Genomic DNA, 12500 nt, shown 5'->3' with positions numbered 1-12500 from the left:
TTGAGAATGTCATCTTCCAGTACTGTATAGACCGAATACATAAATTGCAGCCAAAAATATATTCTTTTGTTTATGTGCTAATTAGCTTCACTAGCCTCGTTTGCATGTAGAAAATACAAAAGAAATGTTGCTTGAAACCGAGGCTAGTGAGTCTAATTAGCACATAGACAAAATAATACATTTTTGGCCACCATTTATGCATTCGGTCTATTGTACACAAACTGAACATTATTTATGTTAAACACTAGAAATCTGTAGAGATTAACCAAACAATTCTGCACTTTAATTCTCATGGAATTAAGAGCTGCGTGGGTACACAAACTCGTGGTTTGAGCGGAGGGTGTGGGTCATTGTTTTACCATAACCGAAACAACTCAAACTTTTACAAAAATGCAAACCTTATGCTTACATATCTTTTAGGCCTAAGCTAGGTTTGGGTTGTTTCAACTATGGTGAAACAGTGACCTGCAACTCTAACCTGCAGTTTACACCCTCCATGGTTTGAGGCGCATCTCCACTCAGGGTCTTCCTTAACCTGCGATCAGGTGTACTTTTCTTTAGACCGGGTGCAAAAAAGTACCTCATCCTGCAGGTAATTTCTGGTAAAATATGATTGGCTCACATTTATAGCATGACACATGATTAACATCACTGTTGACAGGAGGGTGGCAGATGACTCGTTAAGAAATTGTATCAGACATACTTTTTCACGCCCTGTCTAAAGAAAAGTATGCCTGATTGCAGGTTGGGTCTTCCTTTGCAATGGATGAGTTCACGTTCTCAAGTGCATCATGGATAATCAGGGCAACATGGTGGGAAATTCAAAGCAAAATATACTGTACACGACTCTACTTTATATAATTTCGCCTTTTCATAAAGCAAACATGAACTGGATGTAGTACATATTCTTTCGAATTCCCAAACATTGCTTTTTTTCGTCTCCATACATTCTCTGTAATTTTGTGCCTGGGGAATTACAGGAAATGTATAGCAAAAACGTTGTTTAATAAAATAATTTCTACAATAGCCATTTTCTCCAACTTTATTCTGCCACACCTTTGAGCGCATATCTTCTGTCTGGAAGATTAACAAACCCAAAACTGCATATCATGAATACTTTTCATCATTTTGAACTTCCATACAAATCTTCGAATTTCTCTCCATCTTGCACTGATTACCCATGATGGACTCAATAGAGTGAACTTGTCTATTTCAGCTGCAAAATGTCTCCTCCGTAGCCCGTCTCACAACCTTCCTGCTAATCAACACTGGTGCGTTAAAGAACCAACACACTGTGCTTAAAGAGTAGAGTGGGATCCCTGGTGTTGGTCTCTCTAAGAGACTCGTTGTAAACTGCCATGACACTGATGTAACATTATAATGTGTAGTATATAAAATACATTACTATTAGCTATGTGCAAACGGACACAACAACTCCAGCAGATGTTGGATGTTGTTGGTAGTGCAGTGCAAACAGATGCAACAACTTGCAACAATGTGAAGACACGCAATGCAAATTCAAACAAAAATCCCACACGTGCACATCATGTGCTATGACGCATGTGTGGCCCCAACAATGTTGGACGAGTTGTTCAAACGGGTGCAACATTGTTGTGCTACACTTAAGTGACGAGTCGGGAACAAAAGAAATGTTGGGAGTTGTTGGCTCAAAAGTTTGACCAGTTTCAAACTTCCTGCAACAACATGCAAATGGGCGCAACAGGTAACACCCAACAATGTTGGGAGTTGTTGCACCACAATGTTGCACCCACTGCATGGACCTTACCATTTCTCAGAGCTTGAAAATGTCACCCCCAGATAAGTGGGAACCCATACGAAAAGGAATGGCCACATTCATGCAAACCTGAGACAAATGTGTACGAGTGGAATTAACCCATCTTTTTTAGCATTCCTCCCATGCAAACTCATTGACATCAATTAACACTTCCATTTTCTAAAGTCAAAGGGTTACACATCCTACCATGCGATTGGCTGATTTTGATTTTGGTTATTTTTCCAACAGTCTGCCTGCTGTCACCAGGAATATGATTGGTGGCAGCAAAAACGATAAAATGGGAGTTCAATTTATTAACATTGGAGGAAGGTTTCAGTAGCTGCAAGTTACCTGCTTTTAATGAAATAGGGTTGGAAAAATAGTCACTCTGTTGGGAAATTATTTTACCAGTCACTGCAACCAACACCAGTTACAGCTGAATTCTGTTCAGTTCTGTTCTGTTCTGGAGGCAGTGTGGCCCAGTGGTTAGGGCGCTTGCCTTAAGATCCGGAGATCCTGGGTTCAAGACCCGCTCTGACCACTTGCTGAATTTGATCCTGGTTGTCCCTGGTTCAACTTCCCAGCTGCACTTGTAAATAGCCAACTGGTTTGCCTCCGGCCGGTTGGGATTCTTAACAGTTGCTGTTGTTCTGTTCCGTCGTTTCGTTGTGTTTCATTGGCCCTGAAAAGCTCCTATGGGGAGCGGTCAATTAAGTATGTGTCGTATTATTGTATTAACTTAAACAAAACAAAGACCTCAACTTTGCTGTGGAGTTTTGAACATATTTAATAATATTTAGTATCATAGATTTATATACATTTGCCTCTTTCAAAATGAAGCTTCTCATCAATTTACAGATTAAGCAATTATAACAATGTTATCATTAATATGATTAAGATAAGACCACTTTATAAAAAATAAGGAAAGCTTAATAGTCTCCATGTGAAATTCTCTAAAATTCTAGAGACTGAAAATTTTAATTATGGAGAAAAGCTGCTTTAGCTATCCTTCACATTCTGAAATTAATTTTTGGTGGCTATTTTTCCCACCCATTGGGCATCTGCATTTTAGCAGATGGGTGATGTCATTTCCTAAACTGAGTGGACTTCCAACAGAGGTATCATAGCCCAGAGTAAATAACAGTTTACTGCTGTCATGCTTGTCCCGGTCATGCCAAAACGCAGACTGTGCAGACCGGGGGTAAAATATGGCATTAACCTCACTATTATTGAGAGCTAACCGTAAACAGGCTAAACTGAATGTTCTTTAGGCCTAATTTAGGCTAACCGAATTTTCATTTTACAGATGGTCTGCACAGTTCGCAGTCTGTGTTTTTCAGTGTCCCTGCTTGTCCTTAGCCACAATAATCACAGCCCTCATTTACAGAAAAATAACTTCTCTAGGATTCTTGCCTTTTCTTCACTGTTCTCAAAAAGGAAACTAAACCAAAATTCTTTTTCCCTCTTCTGATTTCCTACAGCTCACATCTTGATTTCATAAGGCAGAAAAGAAGGCAACACGTCACAACTGTGTGGGATACAATTTTTAAATTTGCATTCAATTCACTGAGAAGTTTTCATTGACTGTCCTAACGAAGACTGAAATGCAAAATCATTAAGTTTAGATTCTCCAGTTATTTGCTTCCAGGGAAGTGTTATCATATCTATTTAGAAACTACTATCAAAAGAGAAGTTAGGATCAACTTGTGCAACTTTAGCAGCGTAGAAGGCATGCATCACTGTCAACACCTGCTGCATGTTGGTGAATTCTAACTCCTGAAAAAAAATTCAAATAATTAATAGAAGACCACCATTTGGGTTTAACAAATACAAGGTTCTCCTTGCTTAGAGCAGTAATTTCACTGTAATATATTTAATCTCCCCAAATCATTGAATTTTCGCTTGCAACACACTGACAAGACGGTCCCCCCATTTTTCTCACCAGTTTTGCCAACAACATAAATCATAAATTTTATCAGAACTGAATTCAGAACAGCCTCCTTTTCAAAGTACCGGTATGTGAAGACTAGCTTCAAGGAATCGAAGATGACCTTACTTATCATTTGTGCAGAAAGAGATATTTTTTGATAATCACATTGCAGAATAACACAAACGCATAGAAACACCATCAAATTCTCCTGATCATTACACAAACCTGTCTGTCGAATGGACCAGCGGGAGATGATGAAAACAGCAATACAATTTTTCGAAATCCATCATCAGATGATCCTCGAAGAAAAGAGAACCTATATTGCCACAACAGTGCCTAAATGGGACAATAATATAGATGCTTTTAGTAATTGGATGATACAACATTTTGGTCTTTCTTCTACAAAATTCAAAAGAAAACTGCTTTAATTAATCCAAACCAACACAAAGGCACACACCCTGTCTGTAGCACTGTAAAGTCTCAAGCCTCTTTTTAAATCAAGAACAAGCTTAACACTCTGACCACGCCATTTTCCTGGAAATGTCCGTGACTGGCAAACAAAACAAAACGAGGACATCAAAAGGCACATTTATTTATTTATTTATGGAAATTAAGTTTATTTCTTTTGTGGGAATATGGTTTTTCAAAAGAACACAATTATTCCAAAAAAGAATGGTTTTGCATGAGTGGTCTGGATTGGACATTTCAGTGAATTGGTGGGGCCCTGGATACAGTTACCAGATCCCAAGCGAACACAGAACTCTCTAAGTACATTCTGTTTGGTCTATTCATTTTAGCACAGTAAACAGTCAGAATAATTTTCGATCATACTTAAAAATCAAGAAGTTCCAAAAAATGGGGTAAACTGAGTACTCCATGTGGTCCTATTTTGAACAAGATACTGATGCAAAATGAACTAGGGGATTGACAAAAGAATAAAAATCCTAATACTAAATGATTTGGGCTGGTAAAATAATTAGCAACTTACCTCAACCTGAATGACAACTTGATGAGTTGACTTCTGAACATGGCTTACAATCTCCATCAGATCAGCTTCTGTGTCTGTAAATCACACAACATATCAACAATTGAATATGTATTTTCTTTTAAGAACAGCCTAATGAAACAAGAATTTGATCTCCTTCCAGGATATAACATTTTCCCACTATGAAGGGCCCTGAGGCAGCATGGCCACGTGAATAGGTACCCTAACTAGCAATCAGAAGTTCTTGGGGTCAAGTTCCACTCAAGGAATGTTGGGTAGTCCCTGTTTAACATCTTTGTTGTGCATGTAATCAAACAGGTCATACAGTAGGTTCAAATCCGGTTGAAATGTGAATTTTCAGACTTTCATTTTGCTACTACTAATTTAAAGTAGCCTTCATAGAGCACAACATCATCATATTTAATTATCACACAGCTCTATGGGCGTCATGCCTTGTGTAGCATGTCTTCCTGTACAAGCAACAAAGATATAAAAACTAATACTAAAAAACTCACCAACTCCAAAGTAATGACTGTCTCCAGGACAGGACTGGATACAGAAACAAAATTCTCTCTTGTCCAGAAGCTCATCATCCTAACAAAAGAATCACAAAATAATTTATCAGTATGGTCTAATGAATGGGGCATTGCATTTTGCATAATTTAATGGGTTCATTTTCCTCATTCCATAATATTGACCTGAGGGATTCCAATGGCCTTGTTTCTTTGATTAATCTGCTTTAAAGTGACATTGAAAATGATATCCCTCCACCAGCCATTGTTTACATAATCTTGACCCTTGTTCCAGAGAAAATTTCAGAGGGAAAATTATCAACCCAACAAAGAGATTTTGCCCAGTACACACCACAATCTATGTAAACGAAAAGTACTGCAATGAATACAAGATGACGATAATGACAATGTGAAAGATATTATATGAAATACATCATATATTGCACTGCGGGTATGAAATCAAATGAAACCATGTTGTCTAGCAGTGATGAGCGCAAATTTCTATTGCATCCAGAAGCCTGAAAAATTTTCCGGACTTCAACGGGATTTGAACCTGCGACCTCGCGATACCGGTGCGATTCTCTAACCAACTTGAGCTATGAAGCCACTGACGTTGGGAGCTGGTCACTTCTGAATTCACAACTTCCCGTAATAAGTAATTATGAGTGAAAGATATATATGAAATACATCATATATTGCACTGCGGGTATGAAATCAAATGAAACCATGTTGTCTTGCAGTGATGAGCGCAAATTTCTATTGCGTCGAGAAGCCTGAACAATTTTCAGGACTTCAACGGGATTTGAACCCACAACCTCGCGATACCGGTGCGATGCTCTAACCAACTGAGCTATGAAGCCACTGACGTTGGGAGCTGGTCACTTCTGAGTTGTCAACGTCCGTGGCTTCATAGCTCTGTTGGTTAGAGCATCGCCCCGGTATCGTGAGGTGGTGGGTTCAAATCCCGTTGACGTCCTGAAAATTTTTCAGGCTTCTCGACGCAATAGAAATTTGCACTCATCACTGCAAGACAACATGGTTTCATTTGGTAATGACAATGACCATAATGAAGTGCAAATATCAACAAATCAATTTCATGACAACACTTTTGTTCACCTACCCGGCATATGTGACAAACTACTTCCATAACATTATATGAGGCCTCACTTCTGAGCCAGTCTCTTGTTACCACCTGCATTAATCAACAAAAACTTCACTTCTTACATTTTTTTCTGGTCTTTACTTTCCTCTAAAGTTGTGCATAACCTTTCACATGTCATTGAAATTTCTTTTGGATGACCTCCAACTTGCTTCCTATCTTGATTTCTTTGATGTCAATTGCTATTGCTCTTATTTTTGAAGTGATACAATGGTAAACAATGTTTAATGTAATGGATGAAAACCCTTTGACAAGGTTAATGGACCAAGGTGGGATTTGAAACTGAGCTTTTTGACCCAATGGAAAGGAAAAAGTCCTGTCTTGTCTGCTGTCAGACTCTACTTATTGAAAGCTTGACTGTGTACATGACCAGAAACAAAATTAGAATAATGTTTATGCTAATAAAGAACAAATGGGATGTATCACAGGACTTGAAAATGCTATCAGTTAGAAACTTTTAACCACAAATCTGCAAAGGCAAAGGCCAGAGTATAGACCACCTGTAGCCTGTTTTTACATTGTGTATTTAAGTCAAAAGAACTGATTGACTTAATAATCACTACAAATTAACTGACATCAGAACAAATCAAATCAAAATTAATGTTGGTTTTAAGGAGATGGGAAAACTGGAGTACCAAGAGAAAAAAGCTCTCAGAGCAGAGTAGAGAACCAACTAAATTCAACCCACATATGGCGTTGAACCCGGAAATCCATCCTGTGCCACACTGGTACAAAGTGAGTGCTCTACCCACCGTGCCATCTCTGCTCCTAGACTGAATAACTGATTGGTTGACTAGCCAGTGACAGATATAATGAATGACCAACTGACTGATTGGCTGAAAGACTGCATTAAATTTTTATTCAAGCGGTTTGACTAAAACATACTTACAGGAGGCATTTCAAATATCTGCAGCTCTGAACCTTTGACAGCAAGAAACTTTCTTTTCCAAACATTCCAATGATTTGTGGACTTCGTTCTTTCCCATACCCAACCCATGTGTAAAACCTGTTACGTAGAAATATTCTGTGCATTAGTATACATGTGTACTTTCAACTCTAAGCCATGCTCTACAGTATTTTCGGTTTTCACATGACGTCACGGCCGCCATGTTGGAACCCCTAAACAAAGAAACGGCGGCCATGTTGGAGCCCCGACCAAATCCTCCGGGAATTCAACTCAGTCTATTATTATGCAAACGTTTTCTTTTGTTTTTGATGAAAAACATGGCTGTTGATCACGTGAGTGAAAACCAACAATAGCTAGCTTCCTGTTCAATTTCTGAAACTACAAGATAAAAACACCTCCAAAACTTTTATTTTCATGCCCATCTATTACAGTTAACACCATTTTGGAAAAGGTCATAACTGTTACAGCATAATCCAAATATAACTGTACTGTATTATTAGTAAGACATTATGATTAGCCAATGTAAAATTTGTAAGGGTGTTATGGACCATATGGTGTGCTCTCCCATTCAATTCAATATTATTGCCAAGTGATACAATAAAAGAATATCTTAATACAATTTATCTAAATTTCACTCCAGTCAAATTTATGAATTGAACAGTACAAAAACACAGGCCAAACATACAGCATCCTGCTCAACCTCCACCTGTAAGTGTTTTACAAAAACCTCGAACTTGGTTCATAATCACACTTCTACAAATTAAACGCAAGAAGCAGCACAAAAATCCTAGAAACACACTGACCTGTTCGGATGGTGGAAATGAAGCATTGGACAGATTGATCTGAAACAAGGAAGGACACAAAATGTAAATTCATTTAATTTGTAGAGTGGCAACATGAAGAAAAGAAAAAAAAAGATGAGCTTTTATGAAGAGGAGGACAAACTAGTGAAATTTGCAAGAAAATACTATTATAATATTCTGTAATACCCAAAAACATTTAAAACCTGCGACTCTACATTTTAGGACATACTGTTATATTGATATACTCAACTTGAAAACACTGGTATGTATTAACAAATTGAATAAAATGAGAGGGTGCTAAACATGCCAACAGTACTGGGCAACGACTTACAGTAAGCATTTTTCTACCAGGGGCAGATTCAGGATGTGGTATCTATTCTTCTAAGGGAGAGTGGTCGCATTCTATTGACATGACCAAAAGTTGGGAAAAATGGTTGATACACTGAATGGCAAAAATTGTTATCTTTTTGTGGGAAAGCACGGTTTAAGGAGTGGGAGGCGTGGTGGCCTCATAGTTAGTGCGCTCAACTCCGGATCGAGTGGTCCGGGTTCGGGGCCTGGCAGGGGACATTGTGTTGTGTTCTTGGGCAAGACACTTTACTCTCATGGTGCCTCTCTCCACCCAGGTGTATAAATGGGTACCGGCGTAAAGCTGGGGGTAACCCTGCGATGGACTAGCATCCCATCCAGGGGGGAGTATAAATACTCCTAGTCGCTTCATGCTAATGAAACCGGAGATAAGCGCCGGCCTGATGAGCCTTCTGGCTCGTAAGCGGAGACATTACTTTTTACGGTTTAAGGAAACACTGGGTTTAAGCAAATGAAAATTAGTCAGAGAAAAATGTAGCACTCTGGCTTTTACATAAGATTCAGATGAATTTCAAAACAGTCATGCTTTCACCTTTGCTAAATGTGTGGTTGATAAAAATCAGAATACATGATTTGATACTGTGTTTCACAATGGATAATTATGTGGCTAGCCACATAATTATCCATTGTGAAATTCTTACACTTTTTCAAGTTGTTAATTGGCAGATTATGCAATTGGGAATGCCTATGTGATATTAAGGCCAGATTGCCACCATCATTTTGATGCTAGCAGAAGCTAAAACGCGATGTTTGATGAGTTAGCAGAAAGGTCTCTGATGAGTCCCTTGGCAGGGATGAAACATACGTATGGATACTGTGTCTAACTAAACATCTTCAAAACATGGTTAAGGTTTGGTGTAAACAAAGGCATAAGTCTCCAATAACTGTTGAGTTCCTTCCAGGATCAGTATCTGGTAACAGAGATAAATGACAAGATAGGAAATACTGTAGGAGCTTTGCCTTGAGAAATGAAGTAAAATAAAGTTCACAAAGTAGACAAGGAAAACGAAACTAGACATCATGGAAAATTCTGACTCACTGACTGTTCCAGTAACATGATCACTCTGTCTTTTATAGCAGAATACCACGACAACAGCTCGGCTTTGTTCTCACTGTAAAGTACTACTGATGCTCCACCATCCATTGAACTAACTTCAAATGCATTGTTCCTGTTATCAAAATACATGTAATATAGACAAAGAAAGGGAGAAATAGAGTACCAGTTATATCCAGAAACCCACAAAATTAGATACACACCAAATATTCTAAGTGCTTACCACTTATTTCTAACAACAAGTGTTGTGGTTAGGGTAACACAGCTGTCTATCTTTACTTGAACAAAAGAGTTTAGAGGACACTCTATATAATTTCTGTATTACTAGAGCGAATTTCAATTGAGTGTCGTAAAACCAAAACCAAAGTAATTACTTTGGCCAATCAAAAAGGAGGGAGACAATCCAGGAAACCAATCAAAACTCGAAGTAATTACATGTAGCCGACACAAAGCGCGGGAAAATGTGCACACGCGAGCCAGTTTTGGTTTCACTTCTGATTGGTTGAAAAAGTGGCGTGCGAACTTTGAACCAATCACTGAGTGAAGTAATCATGAACCAAAGCAATTCGCTAATTACTTCCGACACTCAATTGAAAACCGCTCTAAAAACAAGAGATGCTGAAGTTTGGGAGAAGAGCAAGGTGTCACTACACGATGCTCATCAAAAATCAATGTGCTTCTAATCGCATGTATTTCTGGACATATCTGTGGTGGACAACTAGTTTTGGCTAAGTTAACCTCGAGCCTAAGTGTTTAGCTATTCCTCATGAATAAGAAAAACGTCGTCGTCTGTGAGCAAGACCTGTTTTTGTGCAAAGCTGGATTAAAGTTCAGGTGTGTTCATGTTATTTTAATACTAGCTTACTGCATCAATTTGCCATTCTTTGCAAATCCTTGTTGTGTGATGACATACATTATTTAAAATTGCATACTAATTAATATAATAATAATATTAATATTATTATTTCCACCTTCACAGGCTGATCTTTGCCACTATAAAAAACTGAGAAAAGGGCTCATAACCCATGACCAAGGGTTCCACATGATCTCTTCTCCTTAGATAATGTATCAAGCACCTTTCTCAGAATCCTTGCTGTTCCTAATAGTGCAGTCTTTTGTAGGAATGCTATTTGGAGTGTCATGCCCAGGGTAATTGTGAAGAAGAGCTCCCCAAAAAACCTGTCGGCCAACTGTCGGTCAACTGTCGGCCGACAGTCAGCCAACTGTTGCCCAACTGTTGGCCGACTGTTGGCCGACTGTTAACGATAACGATACCTTGAGCAGCACTTATACTACTAATATGGCTTTTGTCCACTGTTTTAGCGTTGGCTAGCGATACTTGCCCACATTGTAAACATCATTCATACATACATGACATACCATACATGACATACCATAAGAGGCCGCGTTGCATTGTAGGGCAATTTGAAGGAAAGTGTTTGAGTGCCTACACCAAGTAGTTACCAGTGTTTGTCTCCTCTACTAACTATGTATTGATACGTAGCTTCTGGTTTTCAGAGTTTTTAGCAGAGTTTTCGATTAAATTATCTTCCAATGCGATTCTTAGATTGTCTGGTGTGTTGTAAATTACGCAAGTGATATATCCTATACGCATCTGATAACAACTGATAACAGTTGATCGGTAAGTAGGTGTCTGTCTGTCGAGTCATACATCACCATTACGGAATGTCACGTTAACTGCTCGTTTTTACCACAATTTTTCTTTTTTCTTAACTGATCGGTAACCTGTTGGTTAGCTGTCGGTAGACTGTCGGTAAGCTGTCGGTCAACTGTCGGCCGACACTTGACCGACAGTCGGCCGACAGGATTTTTGGGTAGCTCTTCTTCACAATTACCCATGCCCAGTTTCCCAACCAAGTTATTACTTGTATAATTATCATAAGCGTTCAGTTCATGAGACTGTGTTTCTTCTCCAGGGGCCAAGTCCAAACCTTATACCTGGGGCACTTGGGAGTTTTGCACTTGATGGCTAGGACCTTCCGTAGAATGTGTGCTGTTCCCATCAATGCTGTCTTCTGAATTTCCCAGAGGTTGTTAATGTTTCCTGGAATTCCCCTCATAAGCTTTTCTGAGCCTTTCTTAACCACCCCTAACGCACCTACAACCACTGGGATTATTTCTGTTTTCATCCGCCACATTCTGGTAATTTCAATTTCTAGATCCTTATACCGATACTTGGAAAGCTTTTCGGAAACCTTGTTTGAGGTATTTTTATCAGAAGGTATAGCCACATCAACAAAGGTACATTTCTTATCCCGATTATTCTGACAATGTCAGGGTGGTTTGCAGAAAAGTAATCTCTCTGTCCGTATGAATAGGAATGTCATAAAGAATGGTGATCGCATTCTTTTCTTCAACCGTTTTTAGTTTGTGTTTGTTACACTTGTGTACTGCGTGCACGTTGTATTCTTTACAGATCTTCCAGTGTACATAGGTTGCCACATTGTTGTGCCGGTGTATGTATTCTGTTTTTGCAAGTTCTGGGCAGCTTGAGCCAACATGGTCAACAGGTTCCTGATATTATTATTATTATTATTATTATTATTATTATTATTATTATCATCATCATCATCAATTATCTTAATAAGAAGAGATTTTGTATATAGCTTCAGTATAAAACATTACGCTAAAACATTAAACATGGTTTAAAAAATGGTTAAAAAAAGGTTGAAAATGCGATATTTTGACTTCAGTCATTATCAAGCAATGAAAACAAAAATGAACTCGAATATAATTATAATAAAATTAAAGCCTGAAGTTATGCTGTTTACCCTAGAGATGCAATCAAGTAAAAAGCTTAGCTCGAATGGAGTCCTCTTGAGTGTTGAGTGAAGGCTTAAGTTCCTTAATGAAAAACATTTCATACAGAAGACAATCAAACTTAGTTTGGCATTTCTTAAGAATAGAGAAATGACTGCTAAAACTAGAGGTGTCAATACCACCATGGATATTAATAAGATGCTTGCCTATGGCAGAATTACCATAT

General features: G+C 38.4%; 1 protein-coding gene across 8 annotated transcripts in view; it reads right to left on the bottom strand.

Annotated features, from left to right (window-relative positions):
* Positions 1–2543: 2543 nt before the first annotated feature.
* The window catches only part of LOC138033551 (gamma-2-syntrophin-like), a 31157-nt gene continuing 21200 nt past the window's right edge, over positions 2544–12500 (bottom strand). For all 8 annotated transcript variants that reach the window (XM_068881328.1, XM_068881322.1, XM_068881326.1 and 5 more), the window contains 9 exons: positions 9479–9608; positions 8071–8109; positions 7250–7366; positions 6322–6393; positions 5205–5283; positions 4693–4766; positions 4162–4254; positions 3930–4040; positions 2544–3550 (listed from right to left, as the gene is read on the bottom strand). In XM_068881328.1, the coding sequence (XP_068737429.1) occupies positions 3443–3550; positions 3930–4040; positions 4162–4254; positions 4693–4766; positions 5205–5283; positions 6322–6393; positions 7250–7366; positions 8071–8109; positions 9479–9608 (823 nt within the window). In that variant the 3' untranslated portion in view covers positions 2544–3442. The remainder of the gene's footprint in view (positions 3551–3929; positions 4041–4161; positions 4255–4692; positions 4767–5204; positions 5284–6321; positions 6394–7249; positions 7367–8070; positions 8110–9478; positions 9609–12500) is intronic.

This window comes from Montipora capricornis, chromosome 14, assembly GCF_036669925.1.
Source record: "Montipora capricornis isolate CH-2021 chromosome 14, ASM3666992v2, whole genome shotgun sequence".
Lineage (NCBI taxonomy): Eukaryota > Metazoa > Cnidaria > Anthozoa > Scleractinia > Acroporidae > Montipora > Montipora capricornis.
Note: the sequence above shows the minus strand (reverse complement) of the source record. Positions and strands in the feature narration are given on the sequence as shown.